General features: G+C 34.7%; 2 protein-coding genes across 3 annotated transcripts; one reads left to right on the top strand and one right to left on the bottom strand.

Annotated features, from left to right (window-relative positions):
* Positions 1-3,306: 3,306 nt before the first annotated feature.
* On the bottom strand, positions 3,307-11,157 carry LOC138336829 (stearoyl-CoA desaturase-like). The gene is made up of 5 exons (XM_069286421.1): positions 11,097-11,157; positions 10,141-10,389; positions 8,677-8,807; positions 5,366-5,571; positions 3,307-3,819 (listed from the first exon to the last, which is right to left on the bottom strand). Exons 2-5 carry the CDS (start codon positions 10,379-10,381, stop codon positions 3,393-3,395), a joined length of 1,005 nt encoding a protein of 334 aa, XP_069142522.1. The 5' UTR covers positions 10,382-10,389; positions 11,097-11,157; the 3' UTR covers positions 3,307-3,392.
* On the top strand, positions 5,242-23,908 carry LOC138336828 (ankyrin repeat, PH and SEC7 domain containing protein secG-like). Of its 2 annotated transcripts, XM_069286420.1 has the most exons (11): positions 5,242-5,400; positions 12,972-13,075; positions 13,974-14,147; positions 14,948-15,034; positions 15,537-15,624; positions 15,938-16,057; positions 16,757-16,906; positions 18,229-18,366; positions 21,516-21,704; positions 22,601-22,678; positions 23,243-23,908. In XM_069286420.1, the coding sequence occupies exons 2-11, from the start codon at positions 13,049-13,051 to the stop codon at positions 23,380-23,382; spliced, it is 1,191 nt and encodes a 396-aa protein (XP_069142521.1). In that variant the 5' UTR covers positions 5,242-5,400; positions 12,972-13,048; the 3' UTR covers positions 23,383-23,908. The 2 variants fall into 2 exon arrangements, with proteins under 2 accessions (XP_069142521.1, XP_069142520.1); XM_069286419.1 differs by lacking the exon at positions 5,242-5,400 and having other exon boundaries at positions 12,857-13,075.
* Positions 23,909-24,970: the final 1,062 nt, after the last annotated feature.

Below are 24,970 nucleotides of genomic sequence, written 5' to 3'. Positions count from 1 at the left end.
GAGGGCAGATATCATACCAAAGGGGAGGGAGATATCACACCAAAGGGGAGGGAGATATCACAAAGGGGAGGGAGAGATATATCACACCAAAGGGGAGGGAGATATCACACCAAAGGGGAGGGAGATATCACACCAAAGGGGAGGGAGATAGTATATCAAAGGGGAGGGCAGATATCACACCAAAGGGGAGGGAGATATCACACCAAAGGGGAGGGAGATAGTATATCAAAGGGGAGGCCAGAGATATTACACCAAAAGGGAGGGAGATATCACGCCACAGGGGAGGGAGATATCACACAAAGAAGAGGGCGGATATTACACCAAAGGGGAGGAGATATACACCAAAGGCAGGGCAGATATCACACCAAAGGGAGGGCGATATCACACCAAAGGGAGGAGATATCACACAAGGGAGGGAGATATCACACCAAAGGGGAGGGAGATATCACACACACAAGGGAGGGAGATATATATCAAAGGGGAGGGCAGATATCACACCAAAGGGGGGAGATATCACACCAAAGGAGGGGGAGATATCACACCAAAGGGGAGGGAGATAGTATATCAAAGGGGAGGGGGATATCACACCAAAGGGGAGGGAGATATCACACCAAAGGGGAGGGAGATATCATATCAAAGGGGAGGGCAGATATCACACCAAAGGGGAGGGAGATATCACACCAAAGGGGAGGGAGATATCACACCAAAGGGGAGGGAGATATCACACCAAAGGGGAGGGAGATATCACACCAAAGGGGAGGGAGATATCACACCAAAGGGGAGGGAGATATCACACCAAAGGGGAGGGAGATATCACACCAAAGGGGAGGGAGATATCACACCAAAGGGGAGGGAGATATCACACCAAAAGGGAGGGAGATATCACACCAAAGCGGAGGGATATATCACACCAAAGGGGAGGGGTAGATATCACACCAAAGGGGAGGGATATATCACACCAAAGGGGAGGGATTATATCACACCAAAGGGGAGGGAGATATCACACCAAAGGGGAGGGAGATATCACACCAAAGGGGAGGGAGATATCACACCAAAGGGGAGGGAGATATCACACCAAAGCGGAGGGAGATATCACACCAAAGCGGAGGGAGATATCACACCAAAGCGGAGGGATATATCACACCAAAGGGGATGGTAGATATCACACCAAAGGGGAGGGATATATCACACCAAAGGGGAGGAAGATATCACACCAATGGGGAGGGTAGATATCACACCAAAGAGGAGGATAGATATCACACTAAAGGTGAGAGCAGAAATCATACCAAAGGGGAAGGCATATGCCACACCAAATAATTATAAATATATTATAAAAATCATATTCAAATTGTTTGTTTAATGATGTACTACACTCAAAACTTGTGACATCTACTGTCATTTGTTGAGTATAGATGAAGGTTAAAGACAGTCAGAAACAACACTTTTTTGCCAACTAAAACTAGGGCGTATAAAAACCAAACAAAGGCGATGTAGAACAGAAAAATGACACCCGAGACAACAAACGAAGATGATACATAGAATATTGATGGGAAAAGGATAAAATAGTTTATCAATATTTAAGGATGTTCACCTCTGAGAAGTCAAAATTTTCTCGTATTAAAGTTTTTTCTCATATAAAAATTGCAGCTCATAACATGCAAGAAAATGAATGGAATAAAAAACATATCACTGAACTCGTTTTTGAGCTGTGGTCACTCAAAGATACCAATTTGACAAGATATTGGATTTTATGAGAATTTTGCCGTTTTGACAATATACACGATAGATTAAAGCCATAATATCTTAATTAGGGATTTTATATATATGGGTGTTTGTAGAATTTGTTGTATAGTGGTCTTATTTGAAAAAAAAACAGTCATGAGTATTAATAGGACTTCTATTTTTTCTCAGAATAACAACATTTGTTACACTTACCCCTTAATGTTGAGCTGCAAAACCCATCATTTTCAGTTCCGGTTTTGAAGTTTTGTAAATAATTTGTTGATCAATAGGGCAAATGTTGCTCTTTCTAAATCGGGCAGAAAAACAAGGGGTCGATGTGTTTACTATTTTAATATTTGTTATTTTTTCAATATTTGAGAGTAAAACAAAAGTGCTCAATTTACCATTAAATGTAAAAACAAAGGGACGAAAGGGTATCATTGTACATATTAATGCTTGATGTTTTAATTACCATGAACTTAGTTAAGATTAACAGCAAAAATTAACTCGATACAGATTAAAATGCTGGCGAACTTATGATTTAAGTAAAACCAATTTAAAGATTATCCACTGCCGACAGAGCATAAACGATATTCATCAATTTAACAATAATCGGTGTTTAATCGTGTATATATATATATATGTCTAAACAACACAACAAATAATATGAGATAATTTATTTTGCTTTTGGTGCATGCGGAATCAATACTTCAATCTACACTGTATATAGGACATAGTGCCACGGAATTTTTTCGGGATGCAGTTAATTGTTTACAATATTTTTGTCTTGGAATAAAATTAAAAGCTCAAAATTTTTCAGAAGTGGTAATAGTGTAAAGTAATTTTAAAACTTTTGTAACTGAAGAAAAATACTGATTCGTCTGCTCCTGTTTTTGATAGCAAAACACTGCCATTTGTAAGCGGTTTGGCATCTTAAAGCTAAATATGGTATAACTTGATATATATAAAACTATACTAAAAGCGAAAAAGACGTGTTTTCAAAATGGACGCCAAATGGGTTATTTCTTAAACTCCCCATATAAGAAAATACCAAGAATAGAAATGTATTTTTTCACAGAATTTGCAAATGACAATTTGCTACAGATATTAATGAATCTTATTTGAAAAAATCATAACTTTTTTTATTTGTGTCTAAACGTGACTTCAAAGGGACTGAAACCTCAGAGGTGTACATTCTAATAGATATAATAAACTAATGCCTTATTGAATAAAAGAGATCAACAAATCATGTGAAGAACCAAACAGAAATGGCCTCAGGGTATAGAAGTTTGAGCTCAGGATAGAATTTTAGCCCGGCCACTTGTTGTCTGGTTAATTATGAATTTAAAAGTAAAAATGTTTTTTGAAAGGTAATTATTTTGAAGTAACAATGGTATGAATTTAGAAATCCAGATTGAAATTTGGGTTCAAAATATCAATTTCGATAACGAATAGAATTTTAGGGTTTTAAAGTGCAAAATGCATCTTATTGAAATAATGGCTACCCTGCTGAAGGATCCGTTCTATTTTTTTCTATCTTGTGTTAAATGATACTTTAATTGAAAATATAATAGCAAACTAATATTTAGCTGTTTTAACAATATATTAGCAAACTTTAACACTGTGGTCTAAGTTAAAGCATTTATATGGTTGGTCTCTTTATCATTACGTCAGTGAATCCCTGTGGATCCAGTTCGTTTTTGCCTCTTTCTGATGACGTCATCTGAAACGAAACGTCTTTCGGTGACCTGACCAATAACAGCCATCGTATCAATAAAAAACGTGCATAAATTAAATCTCCAGCCGTGCTCGCTCGTGCGATAGTCCTGTGGAAACACGTGGTGAAAGTTATGGAATCCCTCTCCAGTTGTCAGAAGACTAACAGGTATATTTTCGCCGGGGTCAATACGTATATCATACGGTTTATAACCCCATGTATGCGCCGCACTATTAACGAGAAAAGTCATGTGGTGCCCAATAACACAGCGAAGTATGGCAGAGGTGAAGAAAGCCAGAAGAATGTCCTCGCCCCATAACCCCCATGGAATAATGGTTGGCATCACAAATCCAAATATCACAACAAGTGGAGTGTAATATCTGAAACAAAACAATAATGCTAGAATAAAATTCCCTATAATACCAACATATGGGTATGTGCTTATTTGAAAACGTGATGAAATATAGCATGCTGTGTATACATCCAGGAATCCAATCAGCAATCCTTAATGAAATATTAACCTCAACAGATAGGGTAGAAATAAAAATGACTTCTCGGGGAAACAGTAAACTGTTATGGCAATGTACTCTCCAACTTTTAGAACTCTTAACTACAAAATAAACCATATGATGTAAACCGTATAAACCAGGAAATCATATATTATGGTAAATTAAATATACGACATTCTTCATCAATACCCATGCTAAAAACGCACAAACACAAAAGTATTGGGCAAATAATTTGACGGGTACATGTAATGAGTGCATCATAGCCAATAAGCCATTAAATGTTTTGGCAACTTATTTATTTCATTTATTCTTTTGCTAAATGTTTGTTTACATTTTGTAAAATTAAAGTGCATTTCTACAGAATATCGCAATTTAAGAGTTATAATGGGAACATTGTAACAAGTAACTGTTGTTTATAATGTTTATCAAACTCGAGTTAGTTGAATTTCAAATCGTGGTCCCTTTCAAAGTTTGAAATTCAACTAACGAGATTTTAGAAAATCGTGATCATTAACGTAACTCGTTAGGAAACTTGTTTATACTGGGACGGAAGCTAACACCCGCAAATTGCGTCATACATGATGTACATGTATTTCTGTGATAATGCATTTTTCTTTCATAGAGAGCTAGTACTCTGTTGTTATATCTCAAATAAGCATCTAACTTTTATATATGCAATTCAAAAGAAATTGCGCTATCAAAAGTAGTCCCAAGTCGACAGCCATATGCAACCCATTAGAATCATGAGAGGTTGGAGATTATAAGACTCTTTCATATGTGGATATGAAGGATAGGGATATTCTATCCGAGGGTCACAAAATGTAGTAAAACCCGAGGCTTGCCGAGGGTTTTGCAACATTTTGTGATCCCGAGGGTAGAATATCCCTATCCTTCATATCCACTTATGAAAGAGTATTTTTCTTTCATACCTTTTACGTTTTATTGCAATTTGGCAACTATAATATCCTATCATTTTGAAATAAATTCGAAGAAATCCAAGACTGAAAGTCAATTTTCCATACATGAAAAATTACATGATATTTTCAACAAAATTTCTGTTGTTTGCATCTTTTATGGTAAAACCAATTAAGTTGGTGAAAAAAGGTGAGAATTTAACCGAGAAAATAGTTATTTTGTTGACGCCGTGACGTCACGAGGCTTTATTGCATGGGTAGCCATGCAATACAGCCTCAGGCGACATGACTGTATTGCCCTAGACCAGCCAGTATTACACCCCTAGGTATGAAAGAAAATCAAGGAGAGGCCCTGTAGGTGTTTACACACTAGGCTTGTAAACATAAACGATAAACAACTGTTCTGGAACTTATCGCATGATTATTCCATTGTAAAACATAGTTATAGGATAAACAACTATTATGGAGGTATTACACAAGAAGATTCATACTCGGATACTTACTTTTTCTGGAATGTGACAACCGAGTCAGCCAATAGGTCAGAAACGTCTATGTTTTTAACTTTCTCGTTGAACTCTGGCAGTTTTTCGAGGAGAAGCCATCCAATATGTGAGAAAAAGAACCCACGTTTGGCGTTGTGTGGGTCAGCGTCCGTGTCTGTGTATTTATGATGAACACGGTGATCACTGGCCCACTTAAAAATATCATTCTGCAAATTGGAAAAGAAAAACAATTAATAATTATCAATACCTTTGTATAAAACATGTAAGACTGAAATTTCCCATTACGCTAGGGTTTTTAATCATTCTAAGGTAGGTGTTACTCATGCCAATTTCGACCAATCTACGGTCCTCTGTGATAGGTTCTATGTTTGGTCAGAAGATTTTCATATAATTCAGAAGAACACATATCAGAGGGTGAGAGGATATTTTCATTTATTTTTTCCATTTTCCAAATAATGTAATAGTATAAAGAGAATTGTTACCTGTTGTATCTGCACAACAAAATACACACATTTTCCTACATAGACACACTTATTTTACTCTATCACATGAGTCCATGATTAATATACCATATACAATGTAGTTTACAGGCTCAAAATCATTTGTACTATTTTTACAGAACACAGAACATAGTTTTATTGACTTTTGTGACAGAATTTATCATGTACTGTTACAGCAATACTTCGGATGACAGACATCACAATTTATACCAACATATAACGATATCTCGCAGCAAAAGGTACCTTGATCTTATTTAAAATTCTAATGAACAAAAATATTAAAGTAGGTGCTTGGCTACATTTATAATCATCGAAGGCGTCTTAGTTGAAAATCTTAAAAGGTACTTGCTGAAAACCTAATTTTCTCTCGGGGTCTAAGTGTTCGGCATCTTACTGACTTCATATAAAGACCATTAGATAGTGATGTTGTATTTTTATTACATTTATAAAATTACATAAATGAAAATCTTATTTTACCTTCGATGTTTGAAACCAAGAATATCCAGTAAATGAAAAGCAAATATGGTTTGGATAGCCACACCAAAATGTCATATTGTATCTACCTACAAGATGTCATGGCTATCACTGAGGTGTTTCAGGATGACCCATATTTGCACCACTTACTCTTTTTCTTTCTTTAATTGTATCCTTCTCTATATCATGTCATCTGATGTTTCTTATGTTTTTTCACATTTCTCTTTGTTATGTTATGTTCTGTTATATATTATGTTATGTTATGTTATATGTTATGTTGTGTTATGTTATATGTTATGTTGTGTTATGTTATGTTATGTTATATGTTATGTTATGTTATGTGTTATGTTATGTTATGTTATATGTTATGTTATATGTTATGTTATGTTATATGTTATGTTATATGTTATGTTATGTTATGTTATGTGTTATGTTATATGTTATGTTATGTTATATGTTATGTTATGTTATGTTATATGTTATGTTATGTTATATGTTATGTTATGTTATGTTATATGTTATGTTATATGTTATATGTTATGTTATATGTTATGTTATGTTATGTTATGTTATGTTATGTTATGTTATGTTATATGTTATGTTATGTTATGTTATGTTATGTTATGTTATGTTATGTTATGTTATGTGTTATGTTATATGTTATGTTATGTTATGTTATGTTATGTTATGTTGTGTTATATGTTATGTTATGTTATGTTATGTCTTATGTTATGTTGTGTTATGTTATATGTTATGCTATATGTTATGTTATGTTATGTTATGTGTTATGTTATGTTATGTTATATGTTATGTTATATGTTATGTTATGTTATGTTATATGTTATGTTATGTTATGTTATGTTGTTATATGTTATGTTATGTTATATGTTATGTTATGTTATGTGTTATGTTATGTTATGTTATGTTATATGTTATGTTGTGTTATGTTATATGTTATGTTGTGTGATATGTTATGTTATGTTATAAATTATGTTATGTTATGTTATGTTATATGTTATGTTATATGTTATGTTATGTTATGTTATAAATTATGTTATGTTATGTTATATGTTATGTTATGTTATGTTATATGTTATGTTATATGTTATGTTATGTTATGTGTTATGTTATGCTGTGTTGTGTTATATGTTATGTTATGAAATGTTATGTTGTGTTGTTATGTTATGTTATGTTATGCTGTGTTGTGTTATGTTATATGTTATGTTATGTTATGTTATGTCTTATGTTATGCTGTGTTGTGTTATATGTTATGTTATGTTATGTTATGTATGTTGTTGTTGTGTTATGTTATGTTATGTTATGTTATGTTATGTGTGTTGTTTATATGTTATGTTATGTTATGTGTTGTGTTATATGTTATTATGTTATGTTATGTTATGTTATGTCTTATGTTATGCTGTGTTGTGTTATATGTTATGTTATGAAATGTTATGTTGTGTTATGTTATGTTATGTTGTGCTATGTTATGTTAGGTTGTGTTATGTTGTGTTATGTTACGAAAATATTTATCAACATTATTTCCTCTAAGACATTTACTTATATAATGATAATAAATATATATTCCATGGTCAGCTTTGAGTTAACAAGGCCGTGTCAATAAGCATCGAGCTTCGTACACTATATCAGTGGAAAGTGTGAAAATCACAGAAGTTGATGATTGTTTGTTTATTTGTAACATATAAAAAAAACTTATCATAAAAATTTGGTTGATATGAAAAAATATATTCTGTATCCATAGCAACCAGGGGTATATACAATTATGTATGTTAAAAATGCATAAATCTACAAATAATGCAATTTCTTAAAATTTATGCCATGTTGCATAAAGCAGAACATTTAAACTTATGATATCCTTATGGGCGTGTGAAAAAATAACAAAACATGTGTTTTCATAATTTTCTTAAGATCGAAGAGGCCGGAAACACCCAAATATTAGTTAAAATATGTTGAAATGTTGCGTTATGTCATGAATATATATTGTTTTCATACTAATATCACTTTTATAAATACTTGAATTTTCCATACAAATATCCCTCTTTTTCATAATTTTTCAAATTCTGTGACCTTGTTGCCATGGCAACCAGTTTTCCGTGCCAATCAGTAAAAATGGCCTTCCAAACAACTTAATTTGTTATGGAATTTGTTTCTTAGCCAAAAAAGGGTTACTTAAAAGTACATATTTTGAATTTCTATTTTTTTCACTTTTCACCTAAAGATCGATGCTTATTGGTAAGATCTCTTGAAGATACATTTCAGTTACAAGGTTAGTGATGTTATGAAACATGATTCATGATCCAGATAAATACATGTATTTACCTGTACAGTTGTCGTCTGACCAATCATAAGAACTATGCGTAGCGGAAGCTTTGCTTTGTAAGTTCGATGTGCCCATAGGCGATGATTCCCGGCAGTGATGCTTAACTGACAGAGGACATGTAGAGCACATCCTGAAACAAACACAAATAGTCATGAAAACCCCTGGGACAGGATGATATGAAATATAAAACTAACCCAATGTAGGATGAAACCTAAACGAAACTTGAATAGAAATGATGAAAATATTTTTAAAAGAAGATCAAGATACCAACGAATAATAATAATTTAGCGTAGGTTTTTCATTATTTTCAAAACGACTTGTAACTCAGTGTATAACAACCGAATAATACAATTAAATATATAATATTGACGGTGGAACCAGAATGGTGCAATCTGATAAAAACACGACATACGTCTACTTTTATTTGTAATTTTAAAAGTAAAAATATTGTTTTCCTTCTCGAATCGTACACTAAACATCTGAAAATTACCGAATTATTATATCAAAGTTATCCAACTTTTTAGGAATGTAGTGAATAACTACTATGCACATGAAGGGGTACATCTGCCAATGGTAAAAATGGCGGAGTTGCCAATCTCTCTGATATATGATGTTTCTGGCTATTCACTACACTAAAATTCATGGCATTTTTTATACAAAACCAGTGAATGTGTCCTGTTTTATGATACGATAACTAATGCGATGTGTACACTGTGACCTGCATTAGACAAATGACCAGGTCGCGGCATGAACTAGTACACAAAAGTGTTAAGATGTACCAGTGTGCGTATGCTGCCTGATCTTTTGTCTGGTGTAGTCACCAAAACTCCACTCGTCACATGAACCATTCTCTGGTTGTATACCATTACATAAACCAAAAACTTTCTCACCATAAGAAATACTACGAGTACATTGATGAAGTCAATGAGGTGTTTAATTAAGATATGCAATTTCAATTCTATTGTAAATAATAACAAAGCTTTTGAAGCTTTTTTTCTGCAGCAATAAAAACATGTGACGAAAATTACACACTTGGCAATGGCATCAGTAATATAAGTTTGATGCAGTGTCATGAACAATATTGCTGATTTTATTTTTCGGATAATATTTTTACATTGTGTTTCTCGACCATTATTGCTCCCAATATTCTGTTTTGGTATTGACTTCACATTTTGCTATGAAATTAGCGTTTTCTTCTGTGTGATCTTTTACATCTTTGCAGCAACATCGCTGTTATCATACACTTGTAAATTTGATCGCTTACGAAAAGTTCGTCATCGAAATGTTGCTCCCGCCCTCCATCATCGAACGATTTCCCCCATCAATCATCAGTAACGTTAATGACGAGATTTTATACAATGTTTTGAAAACATGAGAAAATGTGTGGTTTCATTGCCGCGTTCTAGAGCTAAGACAAGTAAACGTTTTATTGAAAGAAAAGGAAACAGGTACAATGTACGTACCATAGATCCATGTTAATAGTTTGATTTTGTGTAGACAAAAAAGGCCTATGATGCCGCCTATGTGAAGGAAGGTAAATAGGATAATTCCTTTCATTCTGTAGGGCCATGGGTAGCCGTTAGTTTTATAATCCCTGCCGACAACTGTCTCATTGACATCTAGTCCTAAGGCGTCTTTTTCTTCCGCGATGTCCGTGTCATTCTGGTAACGTTGTGTTTTAGTCCGACTTCGCAACACCGCCATAGTTAGATCTTTGAAAAAAGAAGAAAAGTATATAAAAAAATATTACCAATACGGATTTTCCCCATGGTCAATGAGTTAAAATGGTATTTGCTACAAATATCCATTTGCATGATATTAAATACACGTTTTTGTATTTTGTTTCCTTAATGATTTTCTGTCGTTGCAAACTTTTTTTCACTATTTCATCTATTTTGCATTTATTTATTCATTCCTTCAAGTAAAGATACGCCATTGATAGTTTCTACTCCTCCCTCAACGCTCGACGGGCGATTCGTTTGTCCGTTGTCAATATAATGAGGTACATTGTATTCAGTGGTTCGGCAGTATACTCCAGTAAGATCGCACTATAAAATTGGCAAGAGTTCCCACTATCGCACAGAGATACAACGTGTTCCTCCCAAAACACAACATGACAACATCCGTGATACAAATCAGTCAAAATGATTACATTCACCATAAAATTGATTATTCTTTGTCAAATCGAGCAACATTATAGGTGGCTATTCATAGAAATAAGTCTTCCAATACGTTATATATTAATAATTATACAAAATTCATCTATATCTGTATTCATATTAAATATTTTATATCATCTTAATTCATCATTTTATTTTTCTGAGATTTTTTAAAAGAAATTTGTCAGCGAAAATCAGTTAATAGAACAAAAAGTTTAGTGTCTACCTTAAAAATTTTATGCAGAATACAATATTCTTACCGTGTCGCTATCTGTCCTCCTACTTCTGTGGTAATGGGTAGATGGACTGGGATGTTCCGGGTTGTAGGAAAGATTGCGATATTATGTCGCACTAAGACCTGTGGTATATCCATCAATATCACACATGAATATAGCCTCGGGTCGGCATAGATAGATATATGCACTTATAGTATACAATGTACATAATCAATAGACCTTTCTCCTTCAATAAATGTTCAATCAATTCCACTTTACTGGCGTAGCTCCCAGCTGCAAGGACTTAAATACATCTAGACTATGTGCAATTCCTGATACAAAACTCATAGGATATACATGTATATGGGGCGCCGTTGTACTATTTTCTTCGCTTTTGGACATCCAAAATTCGAATTAGTGGTATCATAATTCAAAATGATTTATTTATATCAATAATTCTAATTCTTGATATCCAGAATTCATTTTTGGATATCAATAATTCGAATTCTTGATATATCCAATATTGAATTCTTAATATCTAGAATTCGAATTATTGATTTCCAAAAATGCCAACCATTTCTTGATATCCAAAATTTTTGGAGTTCCAAAATTCGAATTTTGGAGTTTTTGATATCAATAAATCGTACTCTTGATATCTAAAATTGTATTCTGGATATCCAAATTTGTATATTCGGATATCAAAAAACATTTTTGGATGTCAATAATTGATTTTTGGATATCAAAATAATTCGAATGTTGGATATCACTAATTCGAATTTTGGATAGCCAAAACGCGGAGAAAATAGTACAACGGCGCCCCATAGCAATTACTATGGGCAAGGATATATAATCCTTGCTATGGGGGTGCCGTTATACTATTTTCTCTGCTTTTTGGATATAAAATATTTAAAAAAAAATAATTGATTGCGTCCAGAAAAAAAATCCAAAACACGTAATAGGCCTATGTCCTATTTGAAATGAGGTATTGATTGCACAGACAACAAAAAGTAAACAAATTATTTTATTTGTATTTGTCTGTTAATCATATACACGATTAAATTGTTATGTAGATCTAAGCTCTGTCGGCGGTGGAGCATCCTTAAGCATTATTCTCAAGAACCTTTGGGTTTATGAAGTCAAAGATAAAAAAAAAAACCGTCCAAGGACATTTTTCAAGACCCGAACAAGAATCACCGTTTTTGTCTATGACTTGATGAATATTTTTTACCAAAAACATATTGAGAATAATGCTTATATAGGCCTAATCTTGACATCTACATGTGTACAATGTAGCTAGGATTGTAGTATATTTTTCATAGTTTAGAACAAGGACGTATATGAGACTCACTTATAAATCCTTGTTTAGAACTATACTCTTCAGTAATCATATCTGTCTTTTTTACGGGAGCAGGAAAGGTAGGCCTAGACAGAGATTTAAATAGTTATTACCTAGACTAAAGTCAATTACTTATTAGGCCTAAATCTCTAGCCTAGGGTAGACTACGACGGACCCTTGGCCAACCAAAATATGTCCGGGTGTTTCATTTAAACAATCGATATCCTTAGCAATAGGTCTATCATAGAGTTGATCAAAACTTTTGTCAATTTTCAAAAATACATAGCTAAATATAAAGATGAAGAGAGAACTCAAGGAAACCTTCATGTCAAAAATATGATGCATATAATTTGGCGCTTTTAAACTTATTGTTATCCAAAGGAGGTAAATGGAAGAGCTAATATAACCGATAAATAATACTGTATTCATATATATATATATATATATATATCCATTTAATGTGTTTTGATACGTTTAAGGCTACGCTTGTTCTTGTTTTATTAACAATTACTTATTCTCTAATGTCATTTAGACGAAACGCGTTGAAGTTTTCATTTTGTTTTGCTCATGGTCAATGACTGAAGCGACCTTCGACGTTGATGAGCACAAGGGACTTTCAAGAGTAAGAGGAACGTCGACCGATTTGAGTTAGGCTACGTGCATGCTGCTTCGCCTTTCACGAAAAGCGGTAGGAATTTTAAAAAGTTACTTTCTTCTTTTTATATGCCACATTAGACATTGAATTTATTTTATTACGTTGTAGGACCCTATTCGAAATTGGTCTTTTGACAACTGTAAAAAAATGTTGAAAATTTCCATTTGGAACGGAACGTTAACATCGCCTTCGAGTCCGACGTGAAAAAAAAGCGTGACAACGTCTGAACCATGAACATTTTTCGGGAGTCTGACTCTTCATGAACACACGTTTTCGTTTACCTAGCGAACACATAGAGCTTTAGAATTCGCTTGTTCTTGGTGTTGATATTGAATATTCCTGGTCTCCTTTACTGATAGATTTCACCAAATTTGGCATACTTATAGCCTAGAGAATTGTCTACACTTTCAGCTCATCATATTTTCAAAATTTTTCTAATGTATGCTTCATTTTTAAAATATCGTTATCTAGGCCTAGTCCACATGTACGCTTTTTGAAAGGTCAAGGTAAAGTGGGGCTTCTCGGAGGTCAGTGTGAAATATTGTACATGTAGATGACCTGGACCAATACCAAACGGTGTCGGCGAGTTTTTTTATATAGAACTGTGCTCCGGCCCTACACCAGACATCTATCTATTATAATGTCTAAGTCTGGTGTCAGGGCCAGAGTATCTCTGGCTAAGAAAACAATGTTTTCTCAAAAAGTAGGTAACAGACTATTTTGTAAATATGATATATTCGCCGAAAATGTTGACTATTTTCTGTAAGTATGCCAAATTTGTTTGAATTTCATTAATAGATGAGATCAGAAAAATTCAAACAAAAAGGGTAAAAAATATATAGAATATAGTATAATTAGTATTCAAAATGTCAAATATATCTTTTAATATGATTTTATATCTATAAATCTATTTGTTTAATATCCAAAATAGTCATATGAAGGAAACATGGAAACTACCAAGTCAAACACTGAGCACAGGAATATCTCTGAAATGAGCAAATCCGAGTTAGAAATGTATCGCCATGGACCCGAAACAGAGTTGTCTTCCCTTGTTTGTCATGCTTCAGAGTCAGGAGATTTTACAGCTTTAAGAGATTACCTACAGGTAGGGAAAAACAAGCCAGAATTTCAGTGGTATTGAGTTTGTTTATTTCACTTTAGATAAATGTACAAATTATCATTTTTGATGGAGTATTTAATTATCATTATAAACATGTATTAGAAGAGAAGAAAATGTAGCAGTCACTGACCAGGGTTTGTTCCTGGGACCTCCGAACAATAGCTGATTGAGCTATTTTGTCACTGATGATCTACGCATTCCAATTCTGCTATAAATAATTCTTCAACAATACCAGAGTTTTTTCTTATTGCTTTGAGAATGGGGCCCCTGGCTTTGAATTTGGGAAAATGTTCGACAAAACGAAGATTTGGGGAAACTTATAAAATATGAAATAGAGCATAACAAAATCAGATTTTTCATTTCCAGTGTAGTTTATGTACTTTTCTGAAGCCAATTCATAAATATTTAAAGCCTTAACCAACCAAGTTCATGCAATATTTTGGGATAGATTTCAAGACCCTTTAATTTTTGGAAATTGAATGATTGAATAGGGAAAAATTTAGAGGCTCTGCCATGGGAAATGGGCCAAAAATCAGCCCCAAATCATAATGAAAAAAGTCCTGAATACATAATGGTTTAAAGTTGCAATATAATGTTCTTGCATGATTGACGTTATGTAATCAAACAAACACACAAACAAAATGATTGACTTTTCTAACTAAATGATTATATGTGTTGGCTTTAGCTTAATGTAGCATGACAGGTAATATTTGTACAATGCCTGGAGTTTAAATCATAATACTTACATGTATTCTGAAATATGCATATCTTCGTGTTTATTGTAGATTCTGTCTGACACTGAGCCTGAGAAGATCAACCAAACTGATAAGGCAGGAATGACAGCCCTCCATTTTGCTGTTTCTTGTCAAAATGTATGTCCTTAATTTGTATATTATCTAGTTTACATGAACTGGTTACAATTTAACAATCTTGTTTAAAGCAAGACCTTTTCATTGTAAACCATCAAATATAAATATATTTTTTTCAATTTAAAGATGCTCCACCACTGACAGAGCATAAACAAATAAAACATTTAATATTTATCATTTGAACAATAATTTGTGTAAACTCATGTAAATGTATGTCTTATTAACACAAAAAATAGTAAAGAATAACCTGATTTGCTTTTGGTGCATGCGTAATCACTACTTCATTCTATATATGATGCCATGGATTTTTTTCGGGACAAAATTAATTTTGATGTTTTTATCATGGAGTAAAATAAGAAGTTCAAACTTTTCATTGTGGTAATGGTGCAAAGTACATGTACTATGCTAATTTGTTCCTGATTTTGATGGAGAAAAAGTACCATTTGTCGGCTTTGTAGCATGTTTAAAAGCACATTGTAATGATGATTTTCTTTCTTTGATTCAGCTGCATGCTGTGAGTATGTTGATACGTCATGGAGCGGATGTTGGTGCACAAGATGTATTGGGCTTTACTCCTCTCTTCCTGGCCACAGGTTAGTGATAAAACATTATTAATTCTGAATCTAATAAAATTGATTTTGTATCATTGGATGTTTTGATAGAAATGCAATAGCAGATTGATTTATAGGATGTTTTGTGGCAAACCTATATGTATATACCATATTTTCCTGATTATAAGTCATGACTTTTTTTCCCTGAAAATATGCAATCCATTATCCGGAAAATATGGTACCTGTTAAGGAAAAGTCATATATTGCTTTCTGTACGAACAAACTCCTTACTGTATTTCTGCCACTTTCAAATTTTGTGTGAAATAATGATAAGTAAAATATATATATGTTTTAGGTCGTTACCCAAATGTGGAGGTAGCCAAGTATTTGTTAACAGAAGGAAAATCTGATGTGAATGTGAAGACCCACAGTGGAGCCACACCACTCCATGGAGCCTCTCTACAGGGCAACATTGGTATTATAATGAGTAATCTGATGCAACTCCCTTTACAAATAAGAAAAACGTCAGTCAAAAGAAAGAAAGCATATATAGTGTAGCTTGTATAAACTGGATATCACCAGGACCAGAATATTAGGTCGGTGTAGCCAAGTTTTCAGATTTTACAGGTTTTAAGTATCGTACTTTAAATAAGAAGGAAATTCCATAAAATGATGTCGGAATAGAGAGGAATCCAGATTAGCCAAGGGTTTGTTTGGACAAGTTATACTGTATAAAATGATTTTAATTTGATTGATTGATAATTCAACCCTATACATCCAAAAATTTTTATTGCAGTATGTACTGTTAAAAAAGTCACTGCTACATTTACATAACATTTAGTTATCAATGGTAAAAACAATTATCAAAGTATTAAGATTTTTTTACCAGGATCCAGAAATTCATTAAATACATATCTTTGGACTAATTGTACTTATAATAATAAAGCTATAGTGATGAAAACAAGGAAACATTATCCATGAAGAATGCAATTTTATATATAGTTCAAGCTGTTGCACAAAATTTACTTATGCAAATGAAGATTATGTAGTCAATATTGTGACTCAATATATAAAGTGTGCAACAAACATTTTGATTTCTAAAAAGTGCATATAGAAGAAATTAATGATATTGGGATGATTTTGTCTGATAAAAGTTTACATGTATGAATTGTAGAATGTTTGAAGCTGTTACTGGAGTGGAATGGAGACCCACGCATAGAGGATGAAGATGGAACCACACCATTTGAGCTGGCAAAGGATGACAAGACTAAGGCCGTTCTTCACGACGCCATCATTGTGTTTGATGCCAAGAGAGACACAGTAGGTTTGTATGATAGAAGTGGTATTTAAAAGACGTACTAGTTCATTACTGCAAAAATCTACCTGTAAGGTGATGTCTGTTCTATTAACTAGGCTCAAATTACGTCTTTTCACTGATAATCTTTACAAAGAAGTACTATTAATATACTCATGTGCATGGTGATGTTCATAGTTTGGAATCGCTCTTTTTCAACTTTAGTTTATTTCTTTATATCTATAAAGGCACAAATATATAACAGAAGTTTGATCATTTCTATTGTGTTCTGAACTTATGAAATTTAAAAAAAACTTTGAACTAGAAAGCAAAATGTAAATATAACAATTAAAGGATTGTTAAAATGCATTTAATGGAGATATAATGCAATCTGGGTGGCAGATAAATATTCATAGCGCCCTATATCTCCAATAAATGCAATCTAACAATCCTTTAATTGTTAAATATAACCTGCCATGTTTTGGCCTCAATTATTAAACTTGTCTAAACTTATTAGGAACCAATGCAAATTTCCAGTAAAGATAAGCTAATGTTAAATTGGGAGGAATTGGGTTTTTAGCTTTCCTTTAAATTGCTACTAGTCATAGAGTTCTGCATGGATTGTAACCAAACTTGGCCACAAACATCCTTGAGGAAAGGGAAACAGAACTTGTATAAATTTTGGCTCTGACCCCCTTGGGGCAAGAGGGGCAGGGCCGAATAGGGGAAATAGAGGTAAATCCTATAAATCACTACTTGTCCTAGAGTTCTGCATGGGTTGTAAACAAATTTGGCCACAAACATCCTTTGGGGAAGTGGAACAGTACTTTTATAAATTTTGGCTCTGACCCCCCGGGGGCAGAAGGAGGGGGCCCAATAGAGGTTAATCCTATAAATCACTACTTATCTAGAGTTCTGCATGGATTGTAACCAAATTTTGCCACAAACATCCTTAGGGGTAGGGGAACAGAAGTTGTAAAAATTTTGGCTCTGACCCTCTGGGGGCAAGAGGTGCAGGGCCCAATAGGGGAAATAGAGGTAAATCTTATAAATCGCTACTTGTCCTAGAGTTCTGCATGGATTGTAACCAAATTTGGCCACAAATATCCTTTGGGTAAGGGGCCCAATAGGCGAATTAGAGGTAAATATTCAAATTCCTTCAGAAAAGAAACATTGAACCTGTATTCAGAACATTACTTGGCATTACAAACCAGATGAGTGATACAGGCCCTCAAGCCTCTTGTTTACCATAAAAAGCCTTCAATTGTGAATTACAAGGCATACTACAGTTTGGATAACATTTTAAAGTATGAAGTCTACCTAACTTGTTATATTATTATCTGTCATATCAGATGCGATCTGTGCCTGGTGTAAGCAGATCCCTAAGGCAGGACTGAAGCGATGTGGTAGATGTCATGTGACAATGTATTGTCAGAGAGAGTGTCAGGTCAAACACTGGAAGGAAGGGGGCCATCGGATTGCCTGCTCAGGTAAGGGACTGATGATATATATATCGATAAATCTTTAGACTTTGTCTACAGACATGTTAACCTTTGGTGACCAAAACGAGGTAGATTTTTTACTTAAAAGCAATAGCATTGCATGCAGCATTTTTCAAGTTGCGTCAGAAATATATAAACATCAATAATATGCAAATAATTATTAAAAACGTTTTGTTAACAAATTATGTTTTAACTTTAATTATCACCATAGGCCTTGATGGCTCATTTTGCATTTTTAGGGCGAGCGTACACTTGCTATGAGCAGGTTCCCCCCCTAAAACTAATCAAGAGGGGGGATAATCAGCTAGCCAATAGTTTCCCTCTAGAATTAATCGAGAGGGGGGAAAGAATCAGCTAGCCAATAGTTTCCCCCCTAGATATAATCAAGAGGGGGGAATAATCAGCTAGCCAATAGTTTCCCCCCTAGATATAATCAAGAGGGGGGAATAATCAGCTAGCCAATAGTTTCCCCCTTGATATAATCAAGAGGGGGGAAAAAATCAGCTATAGCCAATAGTTTCCCCCTAGAATTAATCAAGAGGGGAGAAAGAATCAGCTAGCTAATAGTTTCCCTCTAGAATTAATCGAGAGGGGGGAAAGAATCAGCTAGCCAATAGTTTCCCCCCTAGATATAATCAAGAGGGGGGAATAATCAGCTAGCCAATAGTTTCCCCCTTGATATAATCAAGAGGGGAGAAAAAATCAGCTATAGCCAATAGTTTCCCCCTAGAATTAATCAAGAGGGGAGAAAGAATCAGCTAGCTAATAGTTTCCCCCCTAGATATAATCAATAGGGGGGAAAGAATCAGCTAGCCAATAGTTTCCCCCCTAGATATAATCAAGAGGGGGGAAAGAATCAGCTAGCCAATAGTTTCCCCCCTAGATATAATCAAGAGGGGGGAATGAATCAGCTAGCCAATAGTTTCCCCCTAGTATTAATCGAGAGGGGGGAAGGAATCAGCTAGCCAATAGTTTCCCCCCTAGATATAATCAAGAGGGGGGAATGAATCAGCTAGCCAATAGTTTCCCTCTAGAATTAATCGAGAGGGGGGAAAGAATCAGCTAGCCAATAGTTTCCCCCCTAGATATAATCAAGAGGGGGGAATAATCAGCTAGCCAATAGTTTCCCCCTTAGATATAATCAAGAGGGGGGAAAGAATCAGCTAGCCAATAGTTTCCTCCTTGAATAAGCTTATGTCATGGCGCGGCGTCCGTCGTCCATCCGGGAACCCGTCCGACCATCCGTCAATATTTCCTTTAAAACACTACTAGTCATAGAGTTCCGCATGGATTCTAACCAAATTTGGCCAGAAACATCCTTGGGGGAAGGGGAACAGAGTTTGTTTAAATATTGGCTCTGACCCCCTGGGGGCAGGAGGGGTGGGGCCTAATAAGGGAAATAGAGGTAAAAATCCTTTAAATTGCAACTAGTCATAGAGTTCTGCATGGATTCTAACCAAATTTGGCCAGAAACATCCTTGGGGAAGGGGATCAGCGTTTGTATAAATTTTGGCTCTTACCCTTCCGGGGCAGGAAGGGCGGGGCCCAATAAGGGAAATAGAGGTAAATCCTTTAAATTGTTACTAGTCATAGAGTTCCGCATGGATTCTAACCAAATTTGGCCAGAAACATCCTTGGGGGAAGGGGAATAGAGTTTGTATAAATTTTGGCTCTGACCCCCCTGGGGCAGGAGGGGCGGGGCCCAATAGAGGAAATAGAGGTAAAACCTTTAAATTGTTACTAGTCATAGAGTTCTGCATGGATTCTAACCAAATTTGGCCAGAAACATCCTTGGGGGAAGGGGAACAGAGTTTGCATAAATTTTGGCTCTGACCCCCTTGGGGCAGGAGGGGCATGGCCAAATAAGGGAAATAGAGGTAAATCCTTTAAGTTGCAACTAGTCATAGAGTTCTGCATGGATTCTAAGCACATATGGCCAGAACCATACTTGGGGGAAGGGGAATAGAGTTTGCATAAATTTTGGCTCTGACCCCCCGGGGGCAGGAGGGGCGTGGCCAAATAAGGGAAATAGAGGTAAATCTTTTAAATTGCAACTAGTCATAGAGTTCCGCATGGATTCTAACAACTATGGCCAGAAACATCCTTGGGGGAAGGGGAATAGAGTTTGCATAAATTTTGGCTCTGACCCCCCGGGGGCAGGAGGGGCAGGGCCGAATAGGGGAAATAGAGGTAAATCCTTTAAATTGTTACTAGTCATAGAGTTCCGCATGGATTTTAACCAAATTTGGCCAGAAACATCCTTGGGGGAAGGGGAACAGAGTTTGCATAAATTTTGGCTCTGACCCCCTTGGGGCAGGAGGGGTGTGGCCAAATAAGGGAAATAGAGGTAAATCCTTTAAATTGCAACTTGTCATAGAGTTCTGCATGGATTCTAACCAAATTTGGCCAGAAACATCCTTGGGTGAAGGGGAACAGAGTTTGTATAAATTTTGGATTTGAAGCCCCGGGGATAGGAGGGGCGGGGTCCAATAGGGGAAATAGAGGTAAATCCTATAAATCTCTACTTGTCCAAGAGTTCTGCATGGATTGTAACCAAATTTGGCCACAAACATCCTTGGGGGAAGGGGAACAGAACTTGCATAAATTTTGGCTCTGACCCCCTTGGGGCAAGAGGGGCAGGGCTGAATAGGGGAATATGATAGTGAAAAAATACCATTTGTCAGTGGTGGAGCATCTTTAAAGTGCATCACAATAAACAAATATCAACACAAAAGTAGCATATTTAAAATCTGTTTTTATCACTTTTAAGCACAAAATTTATTGAAAGGCCAGATAATTGTTTCCTTAAAGTGGAACTAGCCTCAGGCTGCTAATTAGCACCATTGGGTGTTGGTCAGGGAGTGTTCACACCTCATTTGTTTACTTAATAAGCAAGCCAGTCCTCCTGCTCTTTCTGGTATCCATTTTGAAGCTGCCATTGCAGCCCCAACCGACTATAAAAATTTCAGAAATCAGGAGAGAGAAAAAATTAAGAAGTCGGAATATTTGGATATTAAAAACAGTAGGCGGAATACCAGCTAGCCTGAAAAGCGGTAGACTTCCGCCTGAATCGGTAGGGTTAACATGTCTGCTTATACCTTTGGTCAAAAAATCTATTAAATACAATACTGTGGCAGGTTTTGTGGTAGCAAGACCGTTTCATGCTAATGAAAGAAAAGGACAAGGCATACAGACTTCCTTCTATCGAGTAATGGGTTCCACGAAACCCAACGTCAAGGTCTTCATGCGCAATGCCAGTGAAGCTCCTCAGAAAATGGAATTCCTTCGGAACAAGAGATTTGTGGTCAAAGTGCAAGTGCCAATTGGTATGTAATATAAAAGCCTTGGCAATTTTGTGAAGTGTGTCAAGTTCGTTTTGAATTCAGTTAGAAATGTATTTCAATTAACATTTTTACCAATGTTCCTGTAGCTCAAAGAAGAATTATAACTGCCATATCAGTTGCTGATTGATTATCAATTTTGTGTCTGCATTGACTGTCAAATGAAGGGTCAAGTAAAACCTGTGAAAAAGAAGTGAAATGCAAAAAAGTTCAGTGTCCTATTTTTGAATAGGATATATGTTATCATTGCCATATATAATTTCAATTATATAATTACCAGTATGACTTCATGAAATTGCATGATCTATATGCCATATTTAATAATTTATTGAAGAATTCCAATTATGAATTGAGGTATACACTTTAAATTGACCAATGGCATTGCAAGTATAGGGTTTTAATTGTTTTTAAAATGTCCATTGTCAAGGATCATAACAGTTATATGACCAATATATGGGTAATTATTCTTGCAGTAGTAATAAAAGTACTTTAGTTTTTTATAGAATAAAAGCCTGTATAGTCTCATTTCAAGATCACAGGAATGAATTTCAAACATGTTTGAAAGACCAATTATTCAAGAAATGAAATATGAATGCGGAGCTACTTCTAATGTATTTCCTTTGATGTTGGATACTATACGTGTTTCTATGGGTCTGCCTTTTGAAAGATATATATATATTATGAAGAAATGAAATATGAATGCGGCGCTACTTCTAATGTATTTCCTTTGATGTTGGATACTATACGTGTATCTATGGGTCTGCCTTTTGAAAGATATATATATATTATGAAGTAAAATTATCAATAAAACAACAATATTAAAACTAGATTTGTAAATATATATTATGGAAGAAGTGAAATTGATTTGATGTGTTTCCTAGGTAACCTGCCGTGTGGTGAGATGATGGTTTACAACGCTGACAGAACTGTGGAAGGTTTTGTTTACACAAAAGAAAAAGGTATGGAGCAATGGCTAATGGCTAATAGCTATACTTTGGCAGCATTAAGCTATCATGATGTTAAAACATTCTTTGCTCAGGTCAAATCTCTTGAAGATAAAATGGCAATTGATCAAACTCTGATAATATGGTTTTCACAATAAATTCTGAACTGACATACTTGTAGGTTTGTTTTAACACTGATGAGTATATCAAGTATATTACCTCAGACTGCAGTCTGACCTCATGACATACATACTTGATTCATTTAAGTTTAGATTACACTGTAATTTGATTGAATACGGGGGTTTAGAGATCCCAAAAAGTATAGTTCCACCTTCTGATGATTATGATTAGAGATCCCAAAAAGTATAGTTCCACCTTCTGATGATTATGACATCCCAAAATTCACGTTAAATGATAATGTCATAATCACCGGATGGTGAGACTTATCGACTGTATATTATACTTTACCTACATCGCTTTGAGATCTCAGAACCCCTGTATTGGAATGACATGTGCCATGCAGATGCTGCTTGATAACTTGTTCCACAAAATTGTAAAAGATTAAAATAATTTTTCCAGGATATGACATCCTGGCAAACAGGATTCGTACTGAGGGGTTTATGGGTGTGAAGGCATTCTTCTGGGCAGAGCTCACTGGTGTCAGTGACGGATCCTTCAGAATATTCCACGGTCGGTGTGCACCTTACCAACAATGGTAATGAGACATCTTCAGAACAGTCTATTAACAACACGAAAACATCGATCATATAAAAACGTCATCAAGTGCTCATTATCGTTAACATATGAAATTGAATTTAGTATTGGAGTTTAGAAAATATTAAGGCTTCCAGTGTTCAAATTTGGAACATAATGATTCTTTATCGATAGATCAAGAGGTATTCATATTTGTGTGCTTTTATATTTAAATGTTATTGCATTGGTAATGTCTGATACACTGCCAATTATCAAAATTTATTGGAAAATGTTACTTTGTGTATTTACATTTACAAGTATATTCAGTGCCAGTACCTTCTATCAAAATCTAATAACACATTTGTAAAAAAGTTAAAATTGATATTAGGCCAAAAAAAATAATATGTCTGTTTAGGGTTAAATTGGCAAAAAAGTAGGGTTGGTAGGTCGGGAGGATTTTTTTTAATTATTATTATTTTTAGTGTCTTTCACTCAAATATTATGGAGTCTGAGATCGAAATCCGGACTTTTAATTAAATTTTTCATGGAAAAGTAGGGAGGGGGGGGGGGGGAGTAGGGTCGGGGGTTAATAAAAATTAGGGTCGGTCGGGTAACCCTACACAGACATATTATTTTTTTTGGCCTTATTAAGTATAATATCCGTTAGATAATAATAATCAAGTGTTATATGTATACTCATTAGATGGTTTATAAGATTTGATTTCACTCTTCACAAGGTATGTGTTTGTACTAGAATTTTTCTAAAATAGTGGTTTGCTAATGTTCAATATCTTTTTGATAATCAGGACTCATCTGATTACAACTTAGATAAGGGAATCATTTACTGTCAGTGGTAATTAAACTTTCATATCTCTGCTATTAAATACATATTGAACTTAATACATTTGTACATCAGTAAGATTACAGTAAGACGATATGTAGTATTTTGTTTTTTTGTTGTTGTTGGTTTTTTTTGGATGGGGGGATTCTCGTTTGATCCTGATCAATGTACAGTGCAATCTAATCAATGTATTCGAAGTTGGTTAAAAGCATTTTCCAAAGGAAATTTTGATAAACTGTAAATTTGTGTCGCATTGATATAATAATAGAAAAGGTTGTCCTGATTTATAGTCATGGTCTGCCATAAAACTTCAACCATTAATATATCTCTATCCTCATCTTGATCACATTAACATTTCCTTGAGGAGCTTTGCTCAATATTATAAGTTATGTCAATGGTAGATTTTCCTTTAATTGCAATCTGGGAATTATGTAAGGTGCTCTTTGTAATTATTATCCCACGCTTTCTCCGAAACGGGGGATATTAATTTGGGTTTGTCCGTCTGTCTGTCTGTCTGTCTGTCTGTAACACTTCGTTCCAGTGCAATTACATAACTGTAACAAATGTAATCTAATTTTCTTCAAACTTGTTGACAAGGTTGAATGCTTTAAGGGCTGAAAATTTGATCATGACTGTCTATGGACCTTATTTAGTGGAGTTATGGCCCTTTGAATTACTAAAAACATCATTTTCTGCCATTTCCTTGCAATAAGTGTAACAAATGTAAACCGATTTTCTTCAAACTTAGTAAGAAGGTTTAATGCCTTCAGGAC

This window comes from Argopecten irradians, chromosome 12 (genome assembly GCF_041381155.1).
Source record: "Argopecten irradians isolate NY chromosome 12, Ai_NY, whole genome shotgun sequence".
NCBI lineage: Eukaryota > Metazoa > Mollusca > Bivalvia > Pectinida > Pectinidae > Argopecten > Argopecten irradians.
This window is presented reverse-complemented; position numbering and strand designations above follow the sequence as displayed.